This window comes from Hippoglossus stenolepis, chromosome 10 (assembly GCF_022539355.2).
Source record: "Hippoglossus stenolepis isolate QCI-W04-F060 chromosome 10, HSTE1.2, whole genome shotgun sequence".
In the NCBI taxonomy this organism is placed as follows: domain Eukaryota; kingdom Metazoa; phylum Chordata; class Actinopteri; order Pleuronectiformes; family Pleuronectidae; genus Hippoglossus; species Hippoglossus stenolepis.
The window spans coordinates 8,617,493-8,644,943 of record NC_061492.1 but is presented as its reverse complement, the minus strand read 5'-3'; the positions used below and the strand labels follow the sequence as shown (position 1 = coordinate 8,644,943).

Here is a 27,451-nt window from a genome sequence, read left to right as displayed (position 1 = left end):
ATACCATTTGAGCAAAGGTTTCTAGGTTCTACGAGTAATCAATTTGTCTGGATTAATCAGCAACTATTCAGGATTGACAAAGGTTTTAAGATTTTTTTTTTTTAAGGCAAAATGCATTTTGGCTGGTTCTATCTTATGGCAGTAACCTAAAACTTCGTTACTGATTTAATAATAATTCAATCCGAGCGCCACTTATATTGTTGGATGTGCAAATGAGTTCGTGCTACTTCAGATCTTCTGCAAATACTCTGACTCTTAGACTTTTCATTTTTATTAGGTTATTTAACTTTTATGCCTGTAATGGCTCAACACAGGTGTTATCTATTACAGCCTGTTGAGGTAAATGGACAAATTTCAGGATAATTTGTACCTTCAGACATCTCTGCTGGCTGCACATTGGTGCACGTGCCCCCAGACTCACTGAGGTAATCCATATGTGTTGTGTTTGTTCGCGTGTCCGGACGCCTGGGAGGGATACGTGGAAAATTCCATTTGCTGTTTTGTAAATTGGCCAGATTTTTATTTTCTTCTGACAGCTGGAAAATTGAGGGGGAGGGGGTGAATACGCTGATGGTGGTAGAGCAGAAGAGGGGCCGTGGCATAATGAGTTATTTATTAGGGGTCGTTAACCTCCCTTTCTTGGAGTTAAATGTCAGCGGTGTGTGGACGAGCCGGGGGTTGTTCTCTTTGTGGACGGTGTCGCACTGAAGTGGATTCACATCCATCAGGAAATACAACTTTAACGTATTTCCTTTATTTCCACCATCTTTTCTCGGATTTGAAGTTGCCACTAGTGCCTGTCCTGCCGCAGGAATCCTTTGGCAACACTGCCCCCATGTGGTTATAACGGAAGAACTACGTTGTAATCCTCTGACCTGGGGGTCCTGAGGATTGTCTCTTCCTGCCACACATGTCAAGCCCATCCCGCAAAATTATTATTATGCTTAACTGATTTTTTTAAAATCTCGTTTCGACTTAATTGTTTCCCATTGGCTTTAATTCTGTGTTTTGAAGGATAACAATGACAAATTTTCCCAAAATGTTCCGCTGTCCCCCCTCTCCCACTCACTCCCCCCTTCTCCTCGTCCTCCTCTCTCTTTAATAACTTTTGATCGGGCAATTCCCTTCAGGTGTAATCCGCCCACCTGGCCCCTCCCCTCTCTGACATCGCTCTTGTTTCTTAAAGGGACCACCCGGCTCTCAACAGTCCCCCCACGCACAGCCCCCCCCACACAACCCCAGCAACCCCATGATGGGACCCCATGGCCAGGTAAGACACGAACACTTTCTCTCAAACACCCCTGTCTCTTTCATTCCCCCAAATCCCCCTCCACACACTCACCTCCCCGTCGCCCACACACAAGCTCTTTCTCTCTCCATTCACCGCTCGCACACGTTCTTCTTCTTATTTTTCTTCTTCTTCTCCTCCTCCTACCCTGGAGCCCTGTTAGTTCTAGTTTTGTTCTGGCTAATTCCCTGTGGATGTCGGCCCCTCCAGTTGCCAGCTCCGTTATGAAAGCGGAGCATCCAGAGGTAGCAGGGCCTGCTCCTCTTCAAGGCCCAGAATCGGTTGTCCCTATGTGGGATGAATAATTCACTCCGTGCCCCTCCCCCAGAGCAGCTTTTGTGTGTGTGGCAAGGGGGTTGCACACTTTTTTGCTCCTCTACTCTTAACACACATGCACTCGCACACGGCTCCCTCCCCTCTGCTTACTTGTTCTAGCACCTTATAAATAAAACAGGGGACGGGCTGTGTGGACACGTCACATATACATACAAAAACACATGGGCACACACATGTACGGACAGTTGACACACACATACAGGACTGTCTGGGTTTTGGGCTCCTCCACCTGTCAATGTGATAACCGCATTTTCAGTGCATTCCCCATTAAAAGGGAAGCTTTCGTCCCCGTCAGCGGCAGAGCTTCATTCTTGTGGTTTCTGGTTTCTGTCTTGTGTGCGAGAGAGTGCGGACATGCTTCCTCTAAGGTTTTTGAACGGTGTTGTCGGAGTGAGGTGTCTCTAACTACACCGGGCCGACCACAAGCCGAATCAGCTTACACCACAGCGACAGCACACACACACATACACATACACACACGCTGACCAACACAAATCCATGCTGTGGGAGTATAAAGAGAAAACAGATTCTGGCTCGGGTATATTTTCTCATGTTTTCAGGCTGATGTGTTGAATTTGATCTTTCAATGTCATCCTCCAGCCACACCGTGTTCATTTGTTTGTCCTCGGTGCTGCCTCCTGTTCGAGTGCTCATGGATTTATCAATAATGAAAATGTCGTTTTCTCTCTCTTTCTTCCCCCCCCTCCCTCAACTGCCTTTATTTTCTCCCTTCCTCCATTTCTCATTTCTCTTTCCAGCCTTTCATGTCACCGCGGTATCCAGGTGGACCGCGCCCCGCACTCCGAATGCCAAATCAGGTACTGAACTGGATTGTGACTTTGTTGACGCACTTTTTTTGCTGAGTTTCGACAACTTTGAATGTCCTACTTAACACGATTGTAGCAGAATGTTAATTTTTTTTACCACGTCTGGTCTTTTATCAGCCTCCTGGGGGAATCCCTGGATCTCAGCCGCTCCTGCCAAACAGTTTGGACCCAACAAGACCGCAAGGTACGACTGGGGCCGATGTCGTAGTCCCAGGCCTGAGTTAGGACGCCTCATAATGAAATATATTTGTTTTGTGTAGTAGACACAATGTTTGTAACTGACTCTGTTAGGACTGTAAGAAGTATTTTAATTATTGATCTATCAATCCATTAATCTAAAAAATATATTTTGAATACAGATAAATTCAAACACTTGGCAAATACTTTAAGTCAAGTGAATATTCTATTACTAAAATCCTTTTCAGTGTGATATTAATGAACTTAATTAGTACACTCCAGTCAACAAACTCTTGGCTTGTTGGCTTATTAGATAGTTTTATTAGACAGTAACTGGACTGAATACTGTCTGTGTGTGTAAGACTCAGGAAAGGCTCTGTGGTGATATTAGCTGCAGAAGCCAGAGGGTTACAACTAATGGGATTAGGACGGAGTATTGTCTGTGGCTCGTCTTAATTCCTGACTCTGAGAGACGAGACATATGTGTATTTACATGGGCACAGGAATGTGTGTGTGTGTGTGTGTGTGTGTGTCACTGTCACTGTCACTGTCGCAGTGTGTGTTTGACTCTTTCTCATCTGTTCTTCTTAGGACATCCTAACATGGGTGGACCAATGAGAATGAACCCTCCTCGAGGAATGGCCATGGGCCCACAGGTATGATGACACACACAAACTTGGTCTTAGTTTGATTCTATGTTAGTTGCAGCTGCTGTTAGCAGTTACAATGTGTTTTAGGGATAGAGTAACACAAACTCTATTCTGGACACATATTACTAGGAAATGAGGCCCAAAAAAGAAAATAATAATCTTTTTTGAAAAATTCCAACCATCTTCTTAGTGTTTCTCATGTCTTGTCTTACAGAACTATGGAGGCATGAGACCTCCTCCCAACTCTATGGGTGGTCCCATGCCAGGAATGAACATGTAGGTTACAACATTCAAATTAAACTCTTTAAACTTTTAATGTATTTAAAAACAGTCCCTAATTTTTTTAATTTCTATTTCTCTTCAATTCCCTCTCTTCCGTCTCCTTTCCTTTTCCCCCTCAGGGGTCCCGGAGGAAGAGGGCCTTGGCCAGGACCTAATGCGAACTCGGTGAGTCTGAATCCTGTTTTATAAAGCTGACAGAATTAAAGCTTTTTTCAACCATGTGGGAGAGGTTTTAATTTATTGTGTTGTTACACAGATATTAGAGAAGAGTTTTATCTGTCAGTTTTGGAGACGAGTACTTGTGCCCATTGTTTCTTGTAAGATATTTAAAGGGATATTCAATAGAAAAAAGTACAAACTCTCTGAAAACTTACAATTGAGTTAAAAAACGTAACTTTTTAAACATTTTTAAGCTCCAGGAATGAAACATGTGTTGCAGGTTTCGTGTCCTCTGACTCTCAGTTCTGATTGTCTGTTTCCTCTCCCCTGCAGATAGCGTACTCCTCCTCATCTCCAGGAAACTATGTGGTGAGTTTAAAATCCATCAAAAACCAGTGTACGAAAAAAGTATGTTATTTTACTGATGAAGATGTTCTGATCAGTGTCATTCTGACATCCAACATTGCTTGATTCACAGGGTCCTCCAGGAGGAGGGGGTCCGCCAGGAACTCCCATCATGCCCAGCCCAGGTGGTGCGTCACCAAACTATGTCCCCAGCAATAACACTTGTCTTAAAAAACAAGACCTCACTTCCATTTGTCTCCCCTGACTAAACAAGCATGACTTTGTCCCCTCTCTCCCACCAAATCACTTTTCATCTTTCATGTCAACATTTAACATCATCTCCCTGAAGTCAAACAACTAAAATCTTTATTCTGATTTCTTAGATTCAACCAACTCCAGTGAAAACATCTATACAATGATGAATCCAATCGGACCAGGAGGCAACAGACCCAACGTGAGTCTTGCATGTGTTTTGAAGTTCATTTAACAAAAAGCTCTTGAAAGTTATTCCATAGCTTTAACTTTTTAAGCCTAGTTTATACTTGCACGTGTAAGAAAAGGCGTAATTTTGGCTGGTCGTGCACCTCCCAACATCTCTATGGAAAATCTTCTGCGACCGCTTTGTCAAGGCAAAGAAGTGAGCACAAGCCCGAAGCGATGATCCTGTAGGAAACAAGCAGGCGCCAAAACAGTTCTGTTAGTGTTGCTTCTTCTTCTTTGCCTTGTTCCGGTGGGTTTGTTGTGTTTTTCACAGCTGACTAAGGGGAACGATGTTTTGCGTAAAAGTCACATTCGTGCACGCGATGTCAAATCTGTCAAGCATAACCGCAGCTTTCGACTTATAGACTAATAGATGTTCATGATTAGAATTACACAACTTTCACAATTATTCCAGCTCAAATAAGCTTTTAACCACGTCACCGGACACCAGCACGATTCAGCATTAGAGTAACATTACGCTGCCACACTCTGGAATTGAATCTGTAAAATAATACTATTTACTTCATTCTGAGCTACAAAGGTCACAATCATTCACCTCTACGTCTTTTTAACAGTTCCCTATGGGACCTGGGCCTGATGGACCTATGGGAGCCATGGGAGCCATGGAGCCACACCACATGAACGGATCACTAGGTGGGTTTTAAAAACAGTGACGTTTCAAATCACTGACAAATTTGAGCTGAAACGTTGAACAATTGATCAACTTCTCTCCTCCTCGTCCTCAGGGTCTGGGGATATGGATGGGTTGCCAAAGGTGAGTAAAAATCTCGTAACTTTTCCTATTTGCTCAAATATTACTGTATAACCATGACGTTTCAACGCTTGAATGTGCGCATATAAATATTTTTTTCTATCGTCTCTCCCTCCAGAGCTCTCCTAATAACATGGGGGGCATGAACAACCCTCCTGGAACGCCGAGAGATGACGGCGAAATGGGCGGGAACTTCTTGAACCCATTCCAAAGCGAAAGTGTAAGTAGAGCGAGTGAATGGCATCTCACGACCCCTTAACAGTTATCCTTGACGCCCTGACATAAACCAGTGGAAGAATGCAAGCAGAGGGTTCACCTGAATTTGTCAGTATTGCTATTTTTCTGGTTAAGTTTGTGTCTTGTCCCTGTTTTTTGTTTTGACGTCAGTTAGTGGTGATGATTACAATTGATAGGTTTTTGTCGTAGGCCCTATAATCGTCAAACACAGCTTTACCTGACAAAGTAGAATAAGAAATGCCAAATTCAGATGAGGTTCCCATAACTTCAAATAGAGAGCGTAGCAGCATGAAGCACCAGCAATCAACAGGTAACCACAGTCAAATAAAGAACCGCAACACCTGCTAGTTTTCCTGCACAGTTCACACTCGCCATCTCGCATCCAAACATTTTATTACCGTGATGATTACGACACATCACATGATTAGAGCTGATTTCATGTGCAGTCAGATCCACTCAGAACCAGAAACTCGTGGTGCAACAGCAAGAACCAAGTATCTCTTTATCTGGGTCACGTCTCTGACCTGTAGTTTTAAGTGCTGCTTCTTGCTTAAACACAGTTTTCATCCTGCCTGGGACACAGCACTGTAAATTAAAAATGCAAAACGCAATCAGTCTAAACGGTCGTTAAAAACCGGGCTGTAACAAACATCTGATGTTCTGCTTGCATTATAGCCACTTACTTCTCACTTAGGAATCATTCCGTACCCTCTGTATCAGTGATGTGATTATGGTTGATGTACTCTTCAGTGGAAATACCTTTTTCTATTTCATTTGCTAGTTATGTCTTAGGGTAAATAAGGAGTTAGGAGCACAGCAGGTGGAGGATGGTACTGCTCCCTTGCATTGTTTAAAATTGTGACTCTAACTTGTCCTGCAGAGCCACAGGGTGCTCAGGCTGGAATTATGTCTGAGCCCTAATACCTTGATTCAACTAATGAGCAGTAGGACTGGGTATCGTTTCAAATAGTCTGACCGATGTGGTATTTTTTTATTGTAAAATTGATATTAGGGTGTCAAAAATATCCGATACTGATATATTGGCCAATATAGCAAAAATTGGCAATGATTCCTAAGATGTCGCTTTTTAAAATATCATGAGCTCTAGTTTCAATGTTAATGTGAATTAGACCAAATGCCAGAGTGTTGATAACAATGACTAAGCTGTATTTCTTCCATTTCTAACTTTGAGGAATACCATGTGGTCAACAAGATCATTTACTCAGGGAAAACAGAACAAAATAGGCCAAATTCTTATTTAAATCAGTAAAGTTTAAGTTTGTTCCTAAAAAAGTCCAGAGGTCAGATACCCAGCTCTTCTCCACAGAGATTGAATTATTGCATTATTGATCATTGGAGTCAGACCTATTGGAGAACGGTTAGAACCAAAGTCTGTGCTTCCTCCAGCTTTGCAGGGGCTGGGTTTGAGCGCCCTCTGGTGTTTGAATGTTGTCAGTGACATATCCACTCATCTGTGCCCTCCTCCCCCTTCCCCCCCTCTCTCTCTCGTTTCAGTATTCACCCAACATGACGATGAGTGTGTGATTTTATTTTTTTATTTTTTTTTGTATTTTTGTTTAATCCTCCCCAACCCCTATTTTTTTTTCTTCAATTCAATCCTTACATCACATCGGATTGGACCACCTTCTCACACACACACACGTACATACACACACACACACACATACACACCCTTTGCTCCTTCCTCCTCTCCGCCAACACGGGATCCGCTATTCTCCCCTTCCCTTCCCCCCCGTCCCCCCCACAACCTTCTCACTGGGGAACTCTACGGCCACACAGCCTTCCGGGACAGCCCTCGAGCATGCTGGGACTCTAATTAAGACGGGCCCCCCCGGAGCATGCAAGATGGCCGGCGGTCTGAACAGGAAGCAGTCACAGAGCCACAGGAAGAGCCTGCTCTCTGACTCCGGCCCTGGCCTCCCTGGCTTCTTGTCAGGGTCTAGACAATGAGCGAGGGATGGAGGACGAGCGCAGAGAGAAAAGAGGGAGAGAGGAGACTGGACAGAACAGCCCTCCCCCGAGGACTAAGTCTCTTTGCAGCTGCCTGGAAGCTTCTCAACTACGACTTTTTTTTATCGTCTTTTTTTTTTTCCTCCTCCCGTTGTTGTTGCTGTTCCCGACAGATTCAGTGGAGGGTCGGACTAAACAACCCCTTCGCCCCACACATCGTTCACCCTGTGTGTACATTTTTAACAGAGGTGTCGTGATGATCGGTGAACTCTTTATCCCCCCCCACCCTCTTTTTTTTTTTTTTTTTTTGTGTATGTATTGTATCATTGTTATTTTTATTATTGTATTATTGTTATTAATGATATTGCTATGATCATTTTAAGATTAGGTTCTAATTTCTGTTGTTTCTAAGGGCACATGATTATGATGAAGTCAGTACATGTGCACACAAAATCTGAACTTATTCGCTGTGTAACACTGCCCCCTGCAGGTGAGATTTGATCCATCATGGTACTGATCGGGCCTGTTTTTTAAAAATGTTTTTCACAGGTTTCTTTAAAATCGCTAAATTGTGAACTTGTTCATTAACTCACACCAGAAGAAGTGGCTCCTCTTTTTTTTTTTTAGTAGCTTCCATGCAGTGAAATGCACAGCTCTATTTATTTATGTACTTAATTTGTCGTATAAAATCATTGTTACTTTTTCTTTCGAAGTGTTATCCCTGGTCTTTTGTTAACTGCAGAACTAGTAGCAACCGTGTAAATATGCAGATCCTCTCTTTATCTCCAGCTGACGTCATCAGACCCGTCTCTCCGAGCCCTAAAGGTGCTGAATCACAAGTGTCGACCTTCTGTTGTTTTGGTTTTTTTAAACCCCACTCATGCTGCTTCCACTAACGCTGCCCACTTCGGTCACCGCTCACTCCGGTGTGAACGTACGCTGCATTTGATCGTCTCTCTGCTGACTTGTAGTGAACACTCGGATTGTTTTTCGTTTGCTGATGAGTCCTGAACACACTGTGATGTATGTCTGTGCTTTTTGGGGGGGAAATTTGCTTTCACACACACATACAGTCGTGTAGCTTGCAGACGTTTTGTTCTCGTACATGCGGTGCTCCCCCTTCGTGGTCGCTCCTGGTAAAAGGACTTCTGGCTCTTTGCTGGTCAGATCCTTGGGTGTTTAGTTTTTTTTAATGTCGGAGAAAAGCAGGCTGTAACGAGTGGCCTCCCTCCCTTCGCTCATCTCGTCCCCTCCGTCCTTTCCCCCCCTCTATCTCACCTTTCCAGCGGGCCAGCGTCAACACAACCACCCACGCTTCACCCCTCTCTAATTTCATTTGTACAACTCTTCATCTTTTCGATTTTAGTTTCTTCTTGTAAATACTGTAAAATGCATTTTGATATCATTGACATGTTTTGATATTTCAGATCACAACTTAACAGTGGATCAGAAAAACTCGCTGATTCGGGGCAACTTGTGTGTATTTGTTCAGAGATGGTTGTGTCTTTTACTCAGAAATAATATGAATGATCAGAAACTGGAGCTGCTATAGACTATTATGCTATTTCACCTCATCACAAACAGAAACCTGGGGCTTTACTGTGCGTCCGATCTGTAGCGTCGGGGGATGTAAGAGGTCGAGGGAGGACGATTTTTGTAGTCGAGCGTGTGTGAACTCTTCGCTAACTCGCTGTCTCACACATGCACACATACACACACGTAAACTCCCCTGCCTCTGTGTTTTGGAATCCGGTTTCGTTTGTGGCTGCAAAGAAAAACCACAACAGGCATTTTTTTTTCACCATTTGACAGAACAGACTAAAAGAGGTAAATCTTTCGAAAATGAAACTTGTCCCTTCTTTACCTCCGACGCACTGCATCTCAGCTTTTACCCTTTGAACACAACCAGGTCACACACATACATACATACATACATACATACATACATACACACACACACGCACACACAGGACACTGGCTCTCAATCCAACACACCAGGGACCAGAGTACAGACTTTACTATGAAGGATTTTTTTTTTTTTTAACTATTTAAAAATGGGGCGGGAGAAATGTTCAAGAAAGTAACGAGGAGAAAGAGAAAAAAAAAATTATGGACAGATTTGTTTGCGAAGAAGAGGTAGAGGGAGCGGGAACAGCGGTTCCCTCCCCTGTACTTTGAAATACTGTTGTATAAAAATGCAGTCAAACTTCTCTCTATCTTTCTGTCCTGTAAGTAAAGCTGTCACAACGTTGATCATTTCTGTATTTCTATTGTGCTGATGTATAATACTGTAACATTCAGGGGGAGGGGGGGGAGGGGGTTACCAGAGGATGTTTTTGGGGTGCGGGAGTAAAAGATTTTTCCGTTCAATTCCTCCAATTATTTTTTTTTTTCCTCTTGATGACAAAGCAGTATTGAATATGAGGCAGCCTGTCCTTGGGGAGTTGCTTTGTATCTCATGTTAGGGTAGTTTCAGATCCTAAATGTCTCGTGTAGTAAAATAAGAGGTTCCTTCTTCGTATGTTTCTTTATATTGTAAAGTTTCTTTAGATTAAAAAAATGTTGCTTATTGGAAAAAAGGTGGGAAAACTGCATTGATAATAAATGTGTTATTATTTTTTTTTTTGTTTTGTTTTGTTTTAAGTTTCATCAAGTTGTCAGTCGTTTTTGCCTGTGTCCCCCTTGTTGTAGATACATATTAAAAACAAATAAAATGACTTCACTCCTTTTGCCATGAATGGAAGCATTTTTTCATCTGTTTTCATAGATTTATTTCCACAAAATCGTACTGTTTTTGTTTTGTTCTGTTGAAATTAGCATCCTAGTGCGGAAAGTGCAGAAAACTGATTCCTGGAAAGTATCTGTATTCCAAGAAAATTGATTAATGCAGGATTTTCCAACTCATGGGCGGCAAAACATGTTTTTCGGGGCCAAAAGATAACAGGGAAGAGAAGTATTTATGAAATGTGTGTTTGTTCCATTTCAAATGATTTTGAAATGAATAAATCCCTTTGAATGGTTCTCAGCTCATAGACCTGGGAAGAGGCGTTACGAGTAATTATATTTTAGAAGGAAAAAAAAGGTTGGATGCCCCAGTTTAAAAATACCTTTTACATTGTACCCTTAATTTCTCAGTTTTTATGCTGTTAAACTGTGGCATCAGTCACACTACGAGGAAACAGTTCAACGTGAAATTACATTTGTATTTATTTTATTGTACTAATTCTATAACAATTAAATGTATCAAAGCAAGTGAACCCAATAACAAGCTCTTGTGTACGGCCTGAGAGAAGCATATATATCCCAAATCCTTCAGATTATAGCTCTACCTAGGGCTGCAAATAATTACTTCCGAAAAAATGAAATTACTGTTTATTGTCTTGATAAATATCTTTGAATTGCTGATGGCCATCATTTACAAGAATCAGATAAAACCCTGAACATTTTCATTTAAGCGTGATAGAAAAAGCTAAACCGGCAAATACTCACTAAGTTATTGACATATTCCTGATTCTTTAATACAAACTCTACATTGTGATCATCAAAAACATAGATTTCTACATTAAATTGATATGTCTCTATATGTTGAGGTATTATCCTGGTGCCTCCTGAAGCCAACGCCCTCTTTGGAGCTCCACATTAAAAAGTCAGATTTATTGTAAGTTACGATGTTTAAAGTAAATTGTTCTAAAGCATTTTGTGCTTATAAGAAAATGTATAGTTGACAATGAGGATTCAGCGAGATGTGATCTCAGATAAAGAAACAAATCTATCCTTGAACTATGGAAACTGATTCATTTCTCATGTGGAAGCATCTTCTTACAGAGGGATGACGATGCCTCCAGCAGAAGTCTCAGTCTTGAAGGCCCATGTGGTTCGTCCTGTCTCCTCTGATCTGGTCGAGCTGCACCGAGTGACGACGCAGTGACCTCCTGCTCCTTTCACCACAGCAGGAGGCCACAGGAGCCACCAGGGAGGTGAGAGAGAGGGAGAGGGGGAGCGGAGGGAGTAGTGTCGGTCTCCCAGATGCTCCTGACGAAGAGGAGGGTGTGGAGGGCGGATGAGGCAGAAACACCATGCTCCTGCTTTTAGGGAGGGAGCTCTGGCTTGGTACCTTCAGGTGAGAGTCTGATTGGTGGACCAAGGGCGGGAGGTGAAGCGGAGGCGGGACCACCGTGACGGAGGGGAGGGTGTTCCTGCGGAGGTGGGAGTGAGGTGATGGGCAGACAGGAAGCTTAGTGACAGAGCTCCTCTGGGTCGGTTGGTCCAGCGCTGACCCCGCAGGCGTCAGACTCCTCTTGGAGATCAGTCGGCTCATGGTTGCCTGAGAGGAGCTCGCCTCTGTGAGGGGGGGCCCGGACTGAGAGACCCTCGGAGGGAAATCCTCACAGCCCCTGTTGTAATTCTCTCCTCCATGTCTGTTATCCCCTCGGTGAACCAGGCTCCTTTCTTCCACCCTGAACTGATGGAAATGTGACTCCTCATCCTCATCCTCTCTTCTCTCATCTTCACACTCTCCTCCCCCTCGTCTTAAATCCTCGCTGCCTCCCTCCTCCTGCCGGCTCCTCTCCCTCGTGCCCTCCTCATAAGCTCTGTTCAGACAGGCCAGGTTGTGAATGGCCAGCCACGGTTCAGATAACACCCTGTGTCTGGGAGTGTCACAGCGGCTCAGTGGACTCAGCTCGCAGGAGGGACGTCTGCTGCTGCTGCTGCTGCTTCCTCTTTTAGCTGATGGAGGAGACACAGTGTGTGAGTGTAAATCACATGTAAAGTAGTGCTGGTCATTCCATACTATATTTCATTCTACATCATTTTATATATATATCGACTGAAAAAGTGACAAAAATGATCTTAAATTCTCAAATTAGCATTTCAAAATGCTATGTTGTCGTGTTGTCTTTTTTGTATAAGAATACATAACGATGGATGACACGTCTCCATTTTCTCCTACTTTCCTAACCGACCAATAGCGTGTATGCCTCAGCTGTCAATCATTTTGTTGCATAAAATAACTAATTAAAACATAACGTAACTGAAAAATTAATATTGGATCAAACATCGGTGTGAAAATGACAGAAACCATCTTTGAAAAGAATTTATTTAACGTGTAGTTTGACTTTTTAGTTCGGTCCATGTTCCATCTACTAACATGGAGGAGGCTGGGTTGAATCTTGAATCTTGAATCTTATACTGCAGTCAGCCACCAGGGGACGATCAAGATGATTTGGCTTCACTTTTGGGGAGCTGTCATATCGTCCATCTTTATATATCGATGTCTATGGATGTTTGAAATGTGTGTGAATATGTTTTTGTGTGTTTTCAAACATTTTCTTTTGATCTGCAAATATCACAGAAACACATCAGAGAACAAAATTTTTAAAAGTATCAAAATGGCAACACTGAACATAACATGAAGATGCTGGGAGTGTTAAAAATGTCCTCCAGATTACAGAGACAGAGGTAAAGTCAGTGGATCGGTGGATTTAGATCATCAGATCTGATGACAACCCATTCAGCTGTTCTTAAGATATTCAAGTCTCGACTGTGGCCCAACCACTAACCTGTCTCTAGTGTGGGCAAACATGCATTAAAGTTGCAAAGGTGTCTTTAAGATAAGGTGAGTTTTATTCTGAAACTGTGCCTAATCTGCCACCATCCTAACCAGCCTCATGTAGGGGCACCCCCCCTCTCAGGCTCTCTCACGGATTACGTGTCAGTTCCTGTAGAAGAAGTGCAGCTTCTTTTATTGTAATGCACCGTTTAGAGTTGACTTCACTTCACCCTGGCAACACGTTTTCATTTTCTGTCTAGACGATGCCTTTATTAAACTCTGCTCCGCCACAACCAGCAACCAGGAGAGTCTGACACTTACAGATAGTACTGATCTCAACCTCAAGATGGAGAAGCCCTCACTTTACACTATACAAAGCAAAGTAACGTTTTTTTTATTGAATTTAGATTCCTCACAGATGGACCTTTGTTCTCGTGCTTCTAGAGAATCCTTCCTTTAAGAATGAAAACACTATTTGACAAAACAATTTTCCAAGAAGGTCCATTTTTGATCAGATCACACACATTTCCTCAGCAGAGAGATTTTGCAGATAATGTTTAAAAGCCGAGATTGAGGTTTCAATCTTCACCTGGTAGGTGATTCATAAAATGGGCCTTGTGGTGAGATTATTTTAATCAACCCTCAAGATTATGAATTATTTCCTTGGAAATTGTTGAAAATTTAAAAAGAAAATTATTTTAAAAACTCCCCGGATCCACCCAGAAGGTCATGTTTTTGTCTTGATCCATGTCCCATCTCTCCACCAGGTTTTGTTGATATACCTGCAGGAGTTTTTGTGTAATTATGCTGACAAACAAAAACAATGAACAAACAAACAAACGGACAGGGGGTGAAAACACAACTTCCTTTGTCGGGAGAATGCCTGAATATTTTCAAAGCTTACATGCTTCCTCTGCAGTGAACATAACGTTTGCTTTTGTTCTTCTTATTAAAATGACCTGGTGTGCAGTAACGTGCACGCCCAACAGCATCATCGTGGAACAGTGACAGTGATTATTATTTTTCCACTTAACAGTTTCACTCACTGAAGTTGAAGATGTTTTCTCCCTCAGGTGAGCTGGGCGAGCTTGTCTTCAGGACGATGTCAGACGGGGACATGCAGGACACCGGCGAGTTGTTGGGGGAGGGGGGGACGTTCAGGTAACGTCTGGTCACTGGGCCTCCGCTCACACCAACCTCTGTGGTGATGATGATGATGTCACGACCCCTGGCCCGACAGGCGTCCATCAGCACCTGCGGAACACGAGCACTGGTGAGAGGATCTTTGACCATTAATTGAAAGAGGAAAAAAACTGAAATAAAAATCCTGGGCCTAATACTGTATTTTACTTTATACTTTTACTCCATTACATTTTACAGGGGAATACTGTTTTATTTAAGTAGTCCACATTTATCTGACAGCTAAAAAATTGACTTCCTTTAAGAACCAAGAATTAACATCCAAAACACATAATAGATGTATAAACTATGATGCATTGTTCTAGATTTAGATGAATGCATAGTTGTTGTTTATTGTAAATAACTGCATCTCACTGTCTCACAACATTAAAACACTCCTAATACATTAATGATAATTATCAATATTATGTATATTATTATATAATAAACATGTAATAAACATGTAGGTATTTCTTCCACCATTTTTATATGTCATTATGAATCATTAAAACTCAAGCTCTCTCTTCTCATCTACCCTCCCTCCTCTTTATCCCCTTACTCGTTTTGATTTTTCCTTTCCCTCTGATCACTCGTTCCCTCTCCTGACTGACCTCCAGCGTGGGTTGGTGCTGAGCGTTGATGGCGTACACCAGAGCTGAGGCTCCGGAGTGGTCCTCCATGCTGGGGTCGGCTCCTGCAGACAGCAGGGTGGATGCCACCTCAGCTCCTGCTCGCTCCATGCAGGCGTACATCAGAGCGGTGCGGCCGGCACGGTCCTGTACGTTAGGATTTGCCTGGAAAAAGAAAAGAAAACATTGAATGGTTCTTATTAACATGAATATAACTCATGCATCACATATACAGCATCATATTAAGCCTCGGTAAAGGCCCAGTGTAAATTAGGAGTCAGTCAGACTTGTTGGCTCTTCCATGTTCAGAAATCAAAACGTAAACGACATTAGAATGATTGTTAGTTGCTAATGATCTTCTGATCTACTCATTCTTGGTTTCTGCCTCTCGAGTGAGAGACACTTTATGAGACACTTGCTCTCTAATGCTCCGTCCTCTGTATAATCAAGTATCTTGCCTCAGAGAACACTGTGTTCTGCTCCACAGAGCCAAAATGTTAAGGAACAGTTTGATCGGTGGACGAGGACACAAGCTGATACATTAGGAACCTGTTTACTATGCATTAAAAATACACCGCTCTTACTGCAGGTACAGGTTTATTATGCATTAGAAATGCACCTAAATCAATATCTGGTTGAGCTTACATTCAGACTTGTATGCAGAAAATTGGATTTAAGTGTGTGCTTTCTGGGTTGAAATTGGAAATATCAATTGGTGCGGGCTGACCTTGTTGTGGAGCAGGTATGTGAGGAGCTTCACTGTCTCGGGCCCGGCCGGCTCTCCTCTCAGGGCCTTACACGCAGCCAGCAGCGCTGTCTCTCCTTTGGGGCAGCGCCCGTTGACCTGAGCCCCCCCGTCCACCAGCAGGCGCACCAGCCGGAGCTTACCTGAGGCTGCTGCACTGATGAGGGGGCTGCAGTCAAACAGGGGGTCTCCCATCGCCTGGAGAGAGGCCGGAGGAAAACACTGATTATTTGATTACTCCAATTTCACTTGACCACATCTTTTACCAACTATGTCTCGTAAAATCTGGTCTATATAGCACAGCGATGCTAATGTTATCCCAATAGTATTATTTTTTCAATGTATATGATTATATTTTTTAATGACCCATTGTATTTTGGTGTTTTTTCTTCACTAAATTGCCTTTTTTACTCACAAACAAATACAATTTCCCAACAAAAATAAGTTAAATGAAAGTATGAAATGCATAAAAAAAATATAAAAACTAAGTTGAAATGTAAATTTTAAGTAAGATTTAGTTGCGGTTGTCTGACAGATGTCTCATTCAAACTGTCACTAACTGTGTCAATGAATTTGGCAATTATTGTGCAACATGGGTAAATATTATGTCTAACAAAAGGAATTTCTCTAACCTCGTCAGAAACACAGAAGTGCTTCTCTCCAGTTTATCTTGTCCAGTTTGTGAATTCCAAAGAACCCGGCTCTTGAGTGAATTTTTTATTATAGTTTAGCCTGAAAAAATAAAATAAAAAAACCCCTAAAGAAACTAGAGAAATGACACTTAACGTCAATTACAAGAAATGTGTTGATTATTGTGTCATATGGGCAAAATGTATGTACAATTCTCAAACTAACTGTTAATTACAATAAAAAGCTGGAAACAGGCATCATTCATAGTGAGTCAATGTAGATTCAATGAAAATGAAAGTTATTGTTATTATAGATGCTTTAAAAATCAACATGGATGTGACATATGCAATCTGCAGGGTGATATATGGACAGATACCCAAAGCAAATGTTAAACTTACCTTGATTTATTCAGAGTAGTTGCAGAGAGAAGTTATTATGTTTATTCCATAATTTCCTCGACCCATTGAAAAGTTCTGGTCCTCATTCCGCTGACCTGCGAGGACACTACCTTTCATCCGCTGCCTCAGTCTGTGACTCCTCTGTTCTGATCTGTCCTCGCTGTACCCGCTGGGCGGAGAGCGGACGCTCGTCCCGCAGAGAGCGTTCAGAACAGTTTCCAGTCCAAAATGTCAACTGCACTACAAAGACCCACAAACCCTTTGATTTGTGTCGGCTTTGAAACAGGCCTCATCTGCCTGGTGGCCACCGTCTGCGTTCAAACACACACACACACACACACACACACACACACACACACACACACACACCACTCCAATGCAGACACACACACATAAACTCTCAGCAGCTTTTTTGAATATATAAACTATGTAATTCATTTATTCTCTTTTTTCATTCAGTATTTGTCTCTGCCTTTTGTTGTCTGTTCAGCGACTGTTCAGTGAAATAAATAAATTTGACTTGAATGGATTCATGAAGAGAGAAAGAGATTCAAGCTCTGAGCCTGTGTCTGTGATGAGATCAGGAAAAACACACAACCACTAAACGTAGGTCAAACAGAAAGTTGGAGCTGAACAAGAGAAAAGGTTGTGTCTCTAAACTTATTGGCTGCAAAGGTTGATGCATTACTTCTCTATATGATGCCTTTTTCTGACTTCATAGTAACATCATGATGATGTCATTCCTACCATATTATCATTAATTATTTTTTGATTTATATAAACTTCCGGTGTCGTCCATAGGAAGCAGCAATACCTTGAATTAAGAATGCATGACATAATTTTCTGACTTTAATCTATCAAACTCATTAAAGTGAATATCAGTCACATTATATTGATTATCCAAAAATAAATAAATACAATTTTCAAATGTGATAATATAACAGAACAATAACTTTTCATCCAAGGTTACAGAATGTAATGTGATGTCAAACAGTGTGTGCTCAGTATTTGAATATTTCATATTACTCAGTAATATGAAATCTACCAATTACAAGGCTTGTTGTTACATTTGAATCTAGTGATATTGTCTTAGGGCATAGTTTTTACAGAATGACTTGTCTTGTGTCACCCAAAGGACAGAAGGGTTTAGGGACAGTGACGAAACAATGCATGACTGTCCCCGGTTCAGTTCCACAAAAGATGCATCTAACGTCAATGAATTTGGCAATTATTGTGTAACATGGGTAAATATTATGTCAAACAAAAGGAATTTCTCTAACCTCGTCAGAAACACAGAAGTGGGAGGGGCACAAACATGCATCACTCCAGTTTGTGAATTCCAAAGAACCTGGCTCTTGGGTGAATTTTTTATTTTGAAAACAAACAAAAAAACACCAAAGAAACAAGAGAAATTACATTTGACGTCAATTACAAGAAATGTGTTGATTATTGTCATATGGGCAAAATGTATGTACAATTCTCAAATTGATTTCTCAACCTTTTGTTGTTGTTGTTGTTGTTGTTGTTTTACAGAATTGGAAGAGACACAACCATGCATTGCTTTTGTTTATGTTGTCCAATCTTTGAATTAGAAAAGAAAAACACATTCTGGTGAAATCCTGCTGTGATTAAATGTTTGTAGTTCTTATCACGAATCTAAAAAACATAAAAACCTGAAGGAAATGACGTGATCAGTCCCACCAGAGAAAATCCCTGCGTGTGAGAGGAGGGGTCAGGAGGAGTAGCAGCGCGGACGTAAACTCGACGTCACGGTTTATTTATGTCCGCGGGCCAATCGGATCCCTCCTGGGCCCCGCCGTCATGACGTAATGCGATCTACTCCAGAATAGCGCGCGGCGGCGGCGGCGGCGCTGAGCTCGTCTTTTCTCCGGGATTCTGGCGCCGGTGCTCGGGCGGTAATGTCTCAGTGTTCGGTGCGGGCTGAGAGAGCCTGACGCCCGGGTGGAGGAGGCGGCAGCATGTCGGCGCTGCGGGAGAACCACAGCTACGGTCTGTCCAGCGGGGAACTGAGCCGCGGGGGGAACGTCTCCGTTTTTCACGTCAAACTCACTGACAGCGCGGCCAAAGCCATCGGCTCCTTCCAGACCGGAAAGGTAGGTCCATGTTTATAACCTCCGGTAAGCAGCCATCACACGGGATCATGTTTGAATCCGCCACTTCCGCGAGAGCAGGCTCACTTCAGAGCGAGGTGGCCGGAGAGGGCGAGGGCAGAGGCGGGTTGGGGCTTTGTGCCCGAGCCCAAGTTGTTGTGGTTGTTGTCTGTAATGAACCTGGTTCCGTCCCCGACACGGAGACGCGCCGTGTTGCGTAAGAATAATGCGGAAACTCTCCTGTGAGACGATGCTGCTAAAAAAGGCCGCGACATTACGAGCTGGAAGTGTTAGTGACTGTAGGAGGCAGGGGCGGCTCGAGGGTTTTTCTTAACCAGGGGCCCACAGTTCACACAGAAGGGGGTTGGGGGGGGGGGAGATGTGTGTATGTCCAACGTCCATCGTCCATGCACAATTCCTGATTCGGTAATGGTTGATGGTAAATAGTCTGTGGCGACTTGACTTCAAATCAATATATCGATCGTTTCAAACTTACGATTAATGAACAATCGTTTTATGCCCCCATCACTTACCTAACCCTGGCTACCCTAAGTCCTGGCTGTGCGCGTCACGTTACGTCTCGTGTTGTAAATACTTGTCTCATAAACTCTAGAGCGAATCAAACAAATGCAAAGTAAACTGTGTCGTGTACGTTTCCTCATAACTTCGGATTAGTGTTTATAGTTAACGTGTAAGGTGAGGGCAGGTCAGCGGGGGAGGGGGGAGGGAGTACATGCAGCAGCACGGTACAAGGAAGCTGCTGCATAATTAACGTGGCGGAAACCCGACATTTAACGAATGCACGCGTTAGGAATTATCAGCTTGATTAAGTTGGTGAGAGTTTATAAATGTCGGTTTCGGTGAGTTGCCGAGCCTTTTTCCTTCCACCCATTCACACACATATTCATACAGTGCGAGGAAAGGAGTGAAGAGAAGGAAAGGACGAAGGGAAGATGGGATTTTTGGATTGCATTTGAGAGATGGAGCACTTATCATTGTTTGCCAAAGGTATCCTGAGCTGCAGCCAGTTTTTTATCTACGCGGACAGATGGACAGAGTCGAAATCAAACATTTTGATCCAGTTAATCATAAACGACGCAGACGCTGCAGGAAGTCCTGACCAGAGAACAGCACATGTGCACTTCCCCTATTCAGTAATTCCTTGTAACAGGGACAGGAAACTCCTCAGAGGACCAATGTATCATCACCTCTTTTCTGATAAAACCACCCGTGCTGCTGTCATATCCCTTCTTTCGTTTGTAATACAGAGAGATGCACAGGAAGGAGGGGTGGAAAACACCTGATGCATGACTGAAAACCGACACACGCACAATACTCTTGCAGTGCACATACCTAGTTTCTTTATTTAGCCTTTAAGTGTTGCTATTCATAAACCACTTGGCCTGATCATACAGACAAAACACACACACACACACACCTCCATGCTCTGTGCTGGAAGCCACATCATTCTGTGCACCCATCAACAGGTGGACTCACAAATCCTCTCTCCCCCCCCAATGAAAAGGTCAATTAGATTCCAGTCATCGCACATTTTCCGTCCGGACCACAAACGTGTCGGCGTGGCCTCTGCAGTTTCCTCCAGGCGAATTCACCCCAGAGAGAAGTGACACTGCATCTGGTCGTGATAAGATGGTGAATACAGAGCAGCGTGTTGCCGCTACTGGTCACAGGGGTCACTAATGTTAATATTTGTCAGGAGTTTGTCACATGTTTGACTTTTAAATAGTCACTTAAATTGTAACACTTTTTTTCTTTCATTTTCAGGGCTGGCCTTCACATCCCACTATCTGTTTTAATGGAAACCAAGGGGTAAGAAGAAGGACTGCTCTGCCAAGATGTATTTTGGGAGCCGATGCTTATATTAGTAAAACAAATTTAGATACCAGAGTCAGAGTATTGTTATCAAACCCTTATAACAACAGAAATGTGAGGCTTGACTCATAGAACTTGAATTAAGAAAATAAACATCAATACACATTGTTTATTTTGTAGAATAGATGTTTTCTTATTGGCACATATCATCACAGAAACACTGAATCTAATATGTCTACGAAAGGCTCATATCGGCAGATTTTAACACTTATAATAATAATTAGATTTCATACATTTTAAAGATGTTGTATCTGATCCGTTGTATCTGATCTCTGTTTTTTATTCGTCTTGCAGAGGATCTCTATCCCGTGCTCGGAGAATAGAGATGACGTCAGGACGTTCACCTTCGGCGTGACGAACGTCGCCCGTGACAATCCTAATGGAAGCTTTGACTGTGTCCAACAGCTCAGCACAGGGTAAAGCACAGAAGAATAAATTTACCTGCACCGATTAAACACAAGTAACTTTTGTCAGAATAAAGATTTAAGATGTGAGAGCTACATTTTAGGGGGAAATACAACGTGTAGATCCTTGGTACTCAGCAGAGTTTGCAGGATGAAAAGTTGCAAAATTCAGTTTGGAGGCAACAAGCAAAGCAATCATGTGATAAATATAGGGTAGATTGCACGTTTTACTCTAAACAAGGAATTCAAAACCCACTCATGAGGGCTGTGAGCGTGTTTTGTCTGAAGCGATTACATGATTATATGTTTACTTTGTAGTCTATGAATAGGATTAACTGGGAATGTGAATGAGTTTCAATATTTTAAAATGTCTCCACTCCCCTACTGCTGTGAGAGAGTCACCCCGCTGGCAACGTATCTTTTAAATGCCAGACGAAACACGGGGCTCCTGACTCACCGTGAAAAGGCCTCGCAAGCTGGAAACGTAGAGATGTGAATTCGTCACAAGTCTCACAGTTATGCATCAAATTAACTGTTGAGTCTTGACAAGAATATAACAACAGTGTTTGTAGCTGTTTCCTGAATGACATGTTAAATATGATTAGTGTGTGTTTTTCACCTGAGAAGCAGTTATGCACTGAAATGTTTTGAGTGTTTAATGGGAAATATATAATGTAGAAGGAGTCCTGATAGCTCCGTCTGTACTCACTGTCTTCGTCCTCCTCCTCCTCCCAGTGCTGCCAAAGAGCTGTCTTGTCTCGGGGTGATTCAGAAGAAGATGACAGTCAACGCCACAGATGACTCGTACGATAAGGCTCGTCAGAGCATGGCCCAGGCTGAGGAGGAGACACGCAGCCGAGGGGCCATCGTCATCAAACAGGGGGGGCGCTTCCAGGGTAGGAGACACAGCAAACACTCCTGCGTGCTGGGTTATACAATGGTTAAGGAATAACACTGACTATGATGGTTAAATCCCAAAGAAAGAAAAACGCAGTCAGCCATATTGCATTGGTCACCATAGCAACATGTGTGGTAACCAGTGACAGCAGTCTTCAGTGTTTTCTCCTGCAGCATTTTGTCCTTTTGTCTGTTTTCTACTGAGTAAACCTTCTATACAGCGCACACACACGTGCACATTCACATACAGTATTATGACTGTGCAGTATATTGTGCAGTGGTTTTACATGGGTCTCTACGAACACTGGACTGTGTTCTGTGTCACACGCCCTGCAAATATACATACACATGATCAAACCAGTGATTTCGTTTTTTTTTTGTGTCACCACTGTCATCTTACTTGTGACCACCAAACCACTTCCTTCTTAACAGATACGTTCGCCATCATCATGTTTCACTAAGCACATACAGCACATACACACTAGTTCTGATGATTTAGTCAGTTCAGAGGAAGCGTGTAAAAAACAGAACTACAGGCTTGTGCAACCGTGTTGTTGTTTCCTAAATTAGAGAGCAGCTTCTTAGAACCCTCAATGTGAGTTTCCTGTAAGGTGTAATGGGTTTTTTTCTCTTTTATCCACGGTTCTGCCACAGGACAAATATGATGATCCACCAATTCTTCCTCCCTGTCTTTGATCATACACATTTACAAGAAAATGCAACATTTGGGGGAAAAAACCTTTACAAAAACAGCACAAGGTCACCTTTTGATTTTAGAAACCTCTGTCACGTCCCTTTGAAATTTCTTTTTGAAGATATTTTTCGCTTTATTTGGGAATGGGCGTCTTTTGATGTGTGATTTCCTGCTCCCTCGGCACAGGCAAGAAGGTAACGGTGCGAGCCCCGGCGCCTGCGCTGGCCAGCCTGACCAAGCCCAGGCCGTCATCCCAGACCTACCTCAGCAACATCAAGAGAGTGGGCGGAGGCGTGTCCAAGCTGAAGAAGGGTGCCTGTGTGTCGAACCGGAGGAGCATGGGCGATGTGCAGGAGAGGCCGCTCAGGGAGAGGCTGACACACTTGCTGGCTCTGAGGCCGTACAAGAGGCCTGAGCTAATCCTGAGGCTGCAGAAAGACGGATTCTCCGCAGAGGACAAAGACATGCTGGACTCCGTAGTGATGGAGGTGATTATTTCCTGTTTGACCCAGATAAATACAGGCTTCAGTAAAAGTACACAAAAAGAAAGATCGTGCAGAGAAACACAGGGGCTGTAAAAACAACACTTGGCTGCTGGCCTTTGTTTTTTTCAGCTGTGACACTAAATACCATCAATGTGTAAAGTGGATTTTTAGACACATATGGGGATAATAGATAAAACAGACCCAAAAATGTTTAACTGTGTTAATGAACAGATGAAACTCTTAACACTGAAACAAAATCCTTTCTCACTTCTCCGTGTATTTGTATGTAACTGTGTTCGCAGGTCGGACAACTCAGCAGTAGAGACAACACGTTTGTGCTGAGGGAGAGTCTGTACAAGGACCTGCGGAAGGACTGGCCAGGCTACAGCCCAGGAGACCAGCAGCTTCTTAAAAGGATCCTTGTCAGGTAACACACACGAGGAATGATGTGCCCCCATATTCATATGAGGAAATTGCACAAGAAACAGTGATAAACAAGTTTTCTTGACGGTAACTGTATATGCAGACTGTGCCAACTCAGCACTCTGTAGCATGAAAACACAACAGAAAGCCTGGAGAGTCAAATGGAGCTCTTCCTCTGCCTGCATTTATTATTAAAACGATAGAGAGGACACCTTCCTGCTTTTCTTACTTCAATTTAGGAAGTGAAATTTGTGTTTCTGCAGTTGTTCAAGAGATGTAAAAAAGAGGCTAATTTCTTAAAAGGCAACAGACCTTTATATTTCATCTTTTAATTAGAATTTATTTATATGTGATATTCACTCAAATTTACCTTCATCAGACTATTTGATTTTCATAAAGAGCTATTCAGACAGAAAGTGTGTTTACATACATGTATATGACTGTATATGAGGTTTTATGCACAATATCACTGTCTGTGCAGGAGGCTCTTTCAGCCACAGCAGAACCTCCTCACTGCCCCTGAGGCCCAGGTCAGCCCCCTGCGAGACACCCCCAACTCCTCCCCAGCACACCGTCCAAAACCTTCCCTGCCAGAGGAATACACCGACCCTCTGGCCAACAAGAAGCCCAGGATCTCCCACCTGTCCAGCAAAACACCCAGTGACAAGTCCAGATTGAGGACTTCTGAACAAGTGTCTCACAAAGACGGTGCAGGGGCGAAGGCGGCTGACGGGAAAAAGAACTCGCTTGACCCTCGGAAGCTGTTTGACTCCCTGTCAGTCGCCTGTCAGCAGGAAGACGAGGTGGCTAAAAGGCTCGAGCCGTCTCCCTGTGCTCAGGAGGAGGCGGAGAGCCCAGGAGACCTCCCCCTTCCCGACTCTGACCGCCCGCCGTCCCCTCTGGTAGTGCCTGATCTGAGCAGACACACAACAAAAAGGAAGAAGAGCAAACACAAACACAGAGACAAGACGAGCGCAACAGGCCTGGTCAAGGAGAAGAAGAGGTGTAGGGGAGCGAAAGAAAGGAGAAAAGATCACAGTTCAGACGACCCAAGCAAAGTCCTGCTGGATTGCTCAGGTCAGTGCTGCGAGATGTTACGATGTGACCTCAAGCGTCAGTGTGTCAGTATTTTAAAAATAGTTTGGCAATCTTTCTGTCTTCTTTCTTTCAGAACCAAGTGAAATTATGTTCGACTCTCCTGAGCTTCAAGTGGACGGTGACTCAGCAGATTATTTATCGTAAGTATGTTTTTATTGGTAGATGTGACACAGCATGTTTCCACCTCTGGAACTTTTCTCCAGAGATCAGGAAACTTTGCAGGAGCTCAGTTTGTGAAAATGGGGTCGAACATTAAAGTCACTGACTGGCCAAGTAAGCTGGCATTTTCCAAACCAGTTATCTTACTTTGGTTTGCTTTTAGTTTGTGGCTAACAATAATCTGAAAGATCTTTTGACCAATAAGGAAATCACAACATTACATGCATGCACAAAGTCAAAGTCAAACCTTTGAGACATCAGTGGAGTAATTAGTTTCATCCTCCTGTGGCTTTGGCCCTGATGTGGGAACTGGAAAATAAATTAAAATCCTCTAGAAGAAAGTTAAGCTCCAACGGAGGAAAGTTCTTGGGAAAGTTAAGTTTCTGGAAATTTAGCTAGAAAAGCTTTTCTGCTCAACTCTTGTATTAAATGTTTGTTAAAACTTGTTTGAGATTCGCTTTACTGTCCTTCAAGCTTTTTAAGATACAAACCTCTTCCAGGTTGTTAATACTTTGCACATTGTAGACGATTGATCTGACAGTGGTGTCTCTCTCTACTCTCCCTTCACAGGACGTACGCAGTGATTGGCAACCACGACCAGAGGCAGAGCCACAAAGAGGACTTCAACAAGGAGTACAATGAGTACAGAGATTTACACGCTCGCATCGACGGCGTCACCCGGCAGTTCATGGAGTTGGACACACAGCGTAAACAGCTTCACCAGGAATCACACAAATACAAGGTAATAATGTTGTTTTATTTATATTACTAATACGTGGCTGATACCTTTGTCATACTATTGTACTACCCATCTGAAGCTAGTAGCACATTTAGCCATACTTTTTAAAATAATGACTGCTTTGAATATACTGAATATAATGCAAATGATGCATTTAATTTGAAAAATTTGGATTTTGAATTGTCGCTCACAGGTCATAAACCTTACAGTCAAATTGTGTTTTTTGTGGTCTATCAGTATAACTACATTGTTATTTCTTTGTTTATCTCTTGCAGACGGTTCATAATCAAATTGTTCAAGAGTATCGCAAAATCAAGAAGGTAAGAACTTTCCAAATACTTGCCAGTATTGATCTCACCACTGCTGCAGATGACGAATACTTCCCCTCTTGTTCTGTCACATAATCAAGCTTCCTTTTCTTCATTTCCCTTCAGTCCAACCCAAACTACAACCAGGACAAGCTCCGCTGTGAATATCTACACAACAAACTGGCCCACATCAAGAAGCTCATATCGGAGTACGACAAACACCAGCTCAGCGTGGACCACTCCTGTCCCAAATGAAGCCCCCCCCGACTCTGAGACGAGTACAGCAAACACACCGCAAGGCGACGGAGGTTCACGCCGCTGAGCTGAACGCCATCGAGCTGGATTGGATGGCGGCGGCTGAGTCTACTCTCTTCTCTTGAGACCTGCTGCAGATGCCGGCGGAGTCGTGTGGGAAGAGCGGCAGCGGAGCGTTGGGTGGAAGCAGCTCTCTAACATGAGCTCTTTACTGAGAAGATGAGACGTGATCTTTGAAAAGCTGTGAGCTGCTGCTTCTGTGACATGATACTGCCGAGGCCCTGAGCAACAACTGCTGAAGCTCTGAAAGCTGAAACTTAGCTCTTATTCTATAAAACAGTTACATGTGGAGAGAAGGTGCTAATCTTCCAACACACCTGTAGATCCCCGTCACACATTTGAGTTGTTTAGTGAGTGAAATGTAAACATCTAAAATGGGTATTTGCTTCTGTGTTCTGTCAGCCCTCAATCAATGTTCACATTTAACGCTGGAAGCATGAGACAACCGCTCGCTGTACAGACCCAGACAGCTCGTTACCCCAGTGGGCGGAGAAAAGATGGCGGCAGGGATGCAGACGTGCACAACCTGAGAAGAGGTCTGGTGAACTGAGACTTGATCAGTGTTGCTGTCGGCTCTCCTCAGTTCATGACTCCTGAAAGTGGTTCTGTCTGGGCTTCATAGTATTCCACTGCTCTTTTACTTCATGTCATTATTTTTCTGGAACACACGAGACTGTTATGATGATCATTGTGTGAACTGTATTCAGGGAATTTACAGTGTGAGCGGCGGTAAAAGTAGGATGATTTAAAGACATGTCTTGATGTGGAGTATTCAAAGTTGCAGCGTTATTGTTACTGTGGGCTACTCTGGGCTATTTTTGCATGCTATGTACTTCCTGCAGAATGCACGAGGAATAAATCTGAGGTTTTGTCCAACTTTTAAATAAAGTAATTTGTTAATGATTTTGTATAAACTGACCCTGATTCATAACGCTGTTTATAAAACCAGCAAAAACATTACACAGTGTTTCAATTACAAAGACACTAAAGTTTTAGTTTTAGTAAAATATAAGTAAAGAAACAATTAAGATGTTATCATTTGGTGGATTCAATCTTAATGTTGGTTTATTTCTGGGGAGGCACCGGATCCAAACTAGAAATAATATTGTGTACCATAACTTAATAGTAGAACATATGCATATCTTTATTGTAAAATAGGTCTACCTGAACTTCTTTATGTACAATTATTTTTGGCTCTAATGCATTTTGAAAGCCTTTTTACTTTAAATGCTTTCCCAATTTAGGATATGTCATAATATGCATATATAA

At 42.8% G+C, this 27,451-nt stretch overlaps 3 protein-coding genes across 4 annotated transcripts in view; 2 read left to right on the top strand and 1 right to left on the bottom strand.

Moving 5' to 3' along the window:
* Positions 1-10,262, top strand: part of zgc:110158 (uncharacterized protein LOC553590 homolog) — a 38,780-nt gene extending 28,518 nt beyond the window's left edge. The window contains exons 6-18 of one of the 2 annotated variants that reach the window (XM_035168558.2): positions 1,187-1,270; positions 2,383-2,442; positions 2,569-2,635; positions 3,220-3,284; positions 3,493-3,554; positions 3,680-3,725; positions 4,053-4,088; positions 4,198-4,252; positions 4,448-4,518; positions 5,120-5,198; positions 5,291-5,319; positions 5,435-5,536; positions 7,354-10,262. In XM_035168558.2, the coding sequence (XP_035024449.2) occupies positions 1,187-1,270; positions 2,383-2,442; positions 2,569-2,635; positions 3,220-3,284; positions 3,493-3,554; positions 3,680-3,725; positions 4,053-4,088; positions 4,198-4,252; positions 4,448-4,518; positions 5,120-5,198; positions 5,291-5,319; positions 5,435-5,536; positions 7,354-7,524 (927 nt within the window). In that variant the 3' untranslated portion in view covers positions 7,525-10,262. Of the gene's footprint in view, positions 1-1,186; positions 1,271-2,382; positions 2,443-2,568; positions 2,636-3,219; positions 3,285-3,492; positions 3,555-3,679; positions 3,726-4,052; positions 4,089-4,197; positions 4,253-4,447; positions 4,519-5,119; positions 5,199-5,290; positions 5,320-5,434; positions 5,537-7,068 lie in introns of both variants that reach the window. The other variant, XM_035168560.2, reaches the window with a different exon arrangement.
* Positions 10,263-10,938: 676 nt separating this feature from the next.
* Positions 10,939-15,823, bottom strand: LOC118116714 (ankyrin repeat domain-containing protein 34B). Its single transcript, XM_047341667.1, has 4 exons — positions 15,611-15,823; positions 14,866-15,048; positions 14,122-14,329; positions 10,939-12,243 (listed from the first exon to the last, which is right to left on the bottom strand). The coding sequence occupies exons 1-4, from the start codon at positions 15,821-15,823 to the stop codon at positions 11,378-11,380; spliced, it is 1,470 nt and encodes a 489-aa protein (XP_047197623.1). The 3' UTR covers positions 10,939-11,377.
* A 2,552-nt stretch (positions 15,824-18,375) lies between these two features.
* LOC118116622 (RNA polymerase II elongation factor ELL) lies at positions 18,376-27,085 on the top strand. Its single transcript, XM_035168421.2, has 11 exons — positions 18,376-18,770; positions 20,553-20,597; positions 20,955-21,076; positions 21,800-21,960; positions 22,842-23,143; positions 23,443-23,567; positions 24,045-24,640; positions 24,735-24,801; positions 25,391-25,562; positions 25,835-25,879; positions 25,994-27,085. Exons 1-11 carry the CDS (start codon positions 18,636-18,638, stop codon positions 26,120-26,122), a joined length of 1,899 nt encoding a protein of 632 aa, XP_035024312.1. The 5' UTR covers positions 18,376-18,635; the 3' UTR covers positions 26,123-27,085.
* The last annotated feature ends 366 nt before the right edge of the window (positions 27,086-27,451 follow it).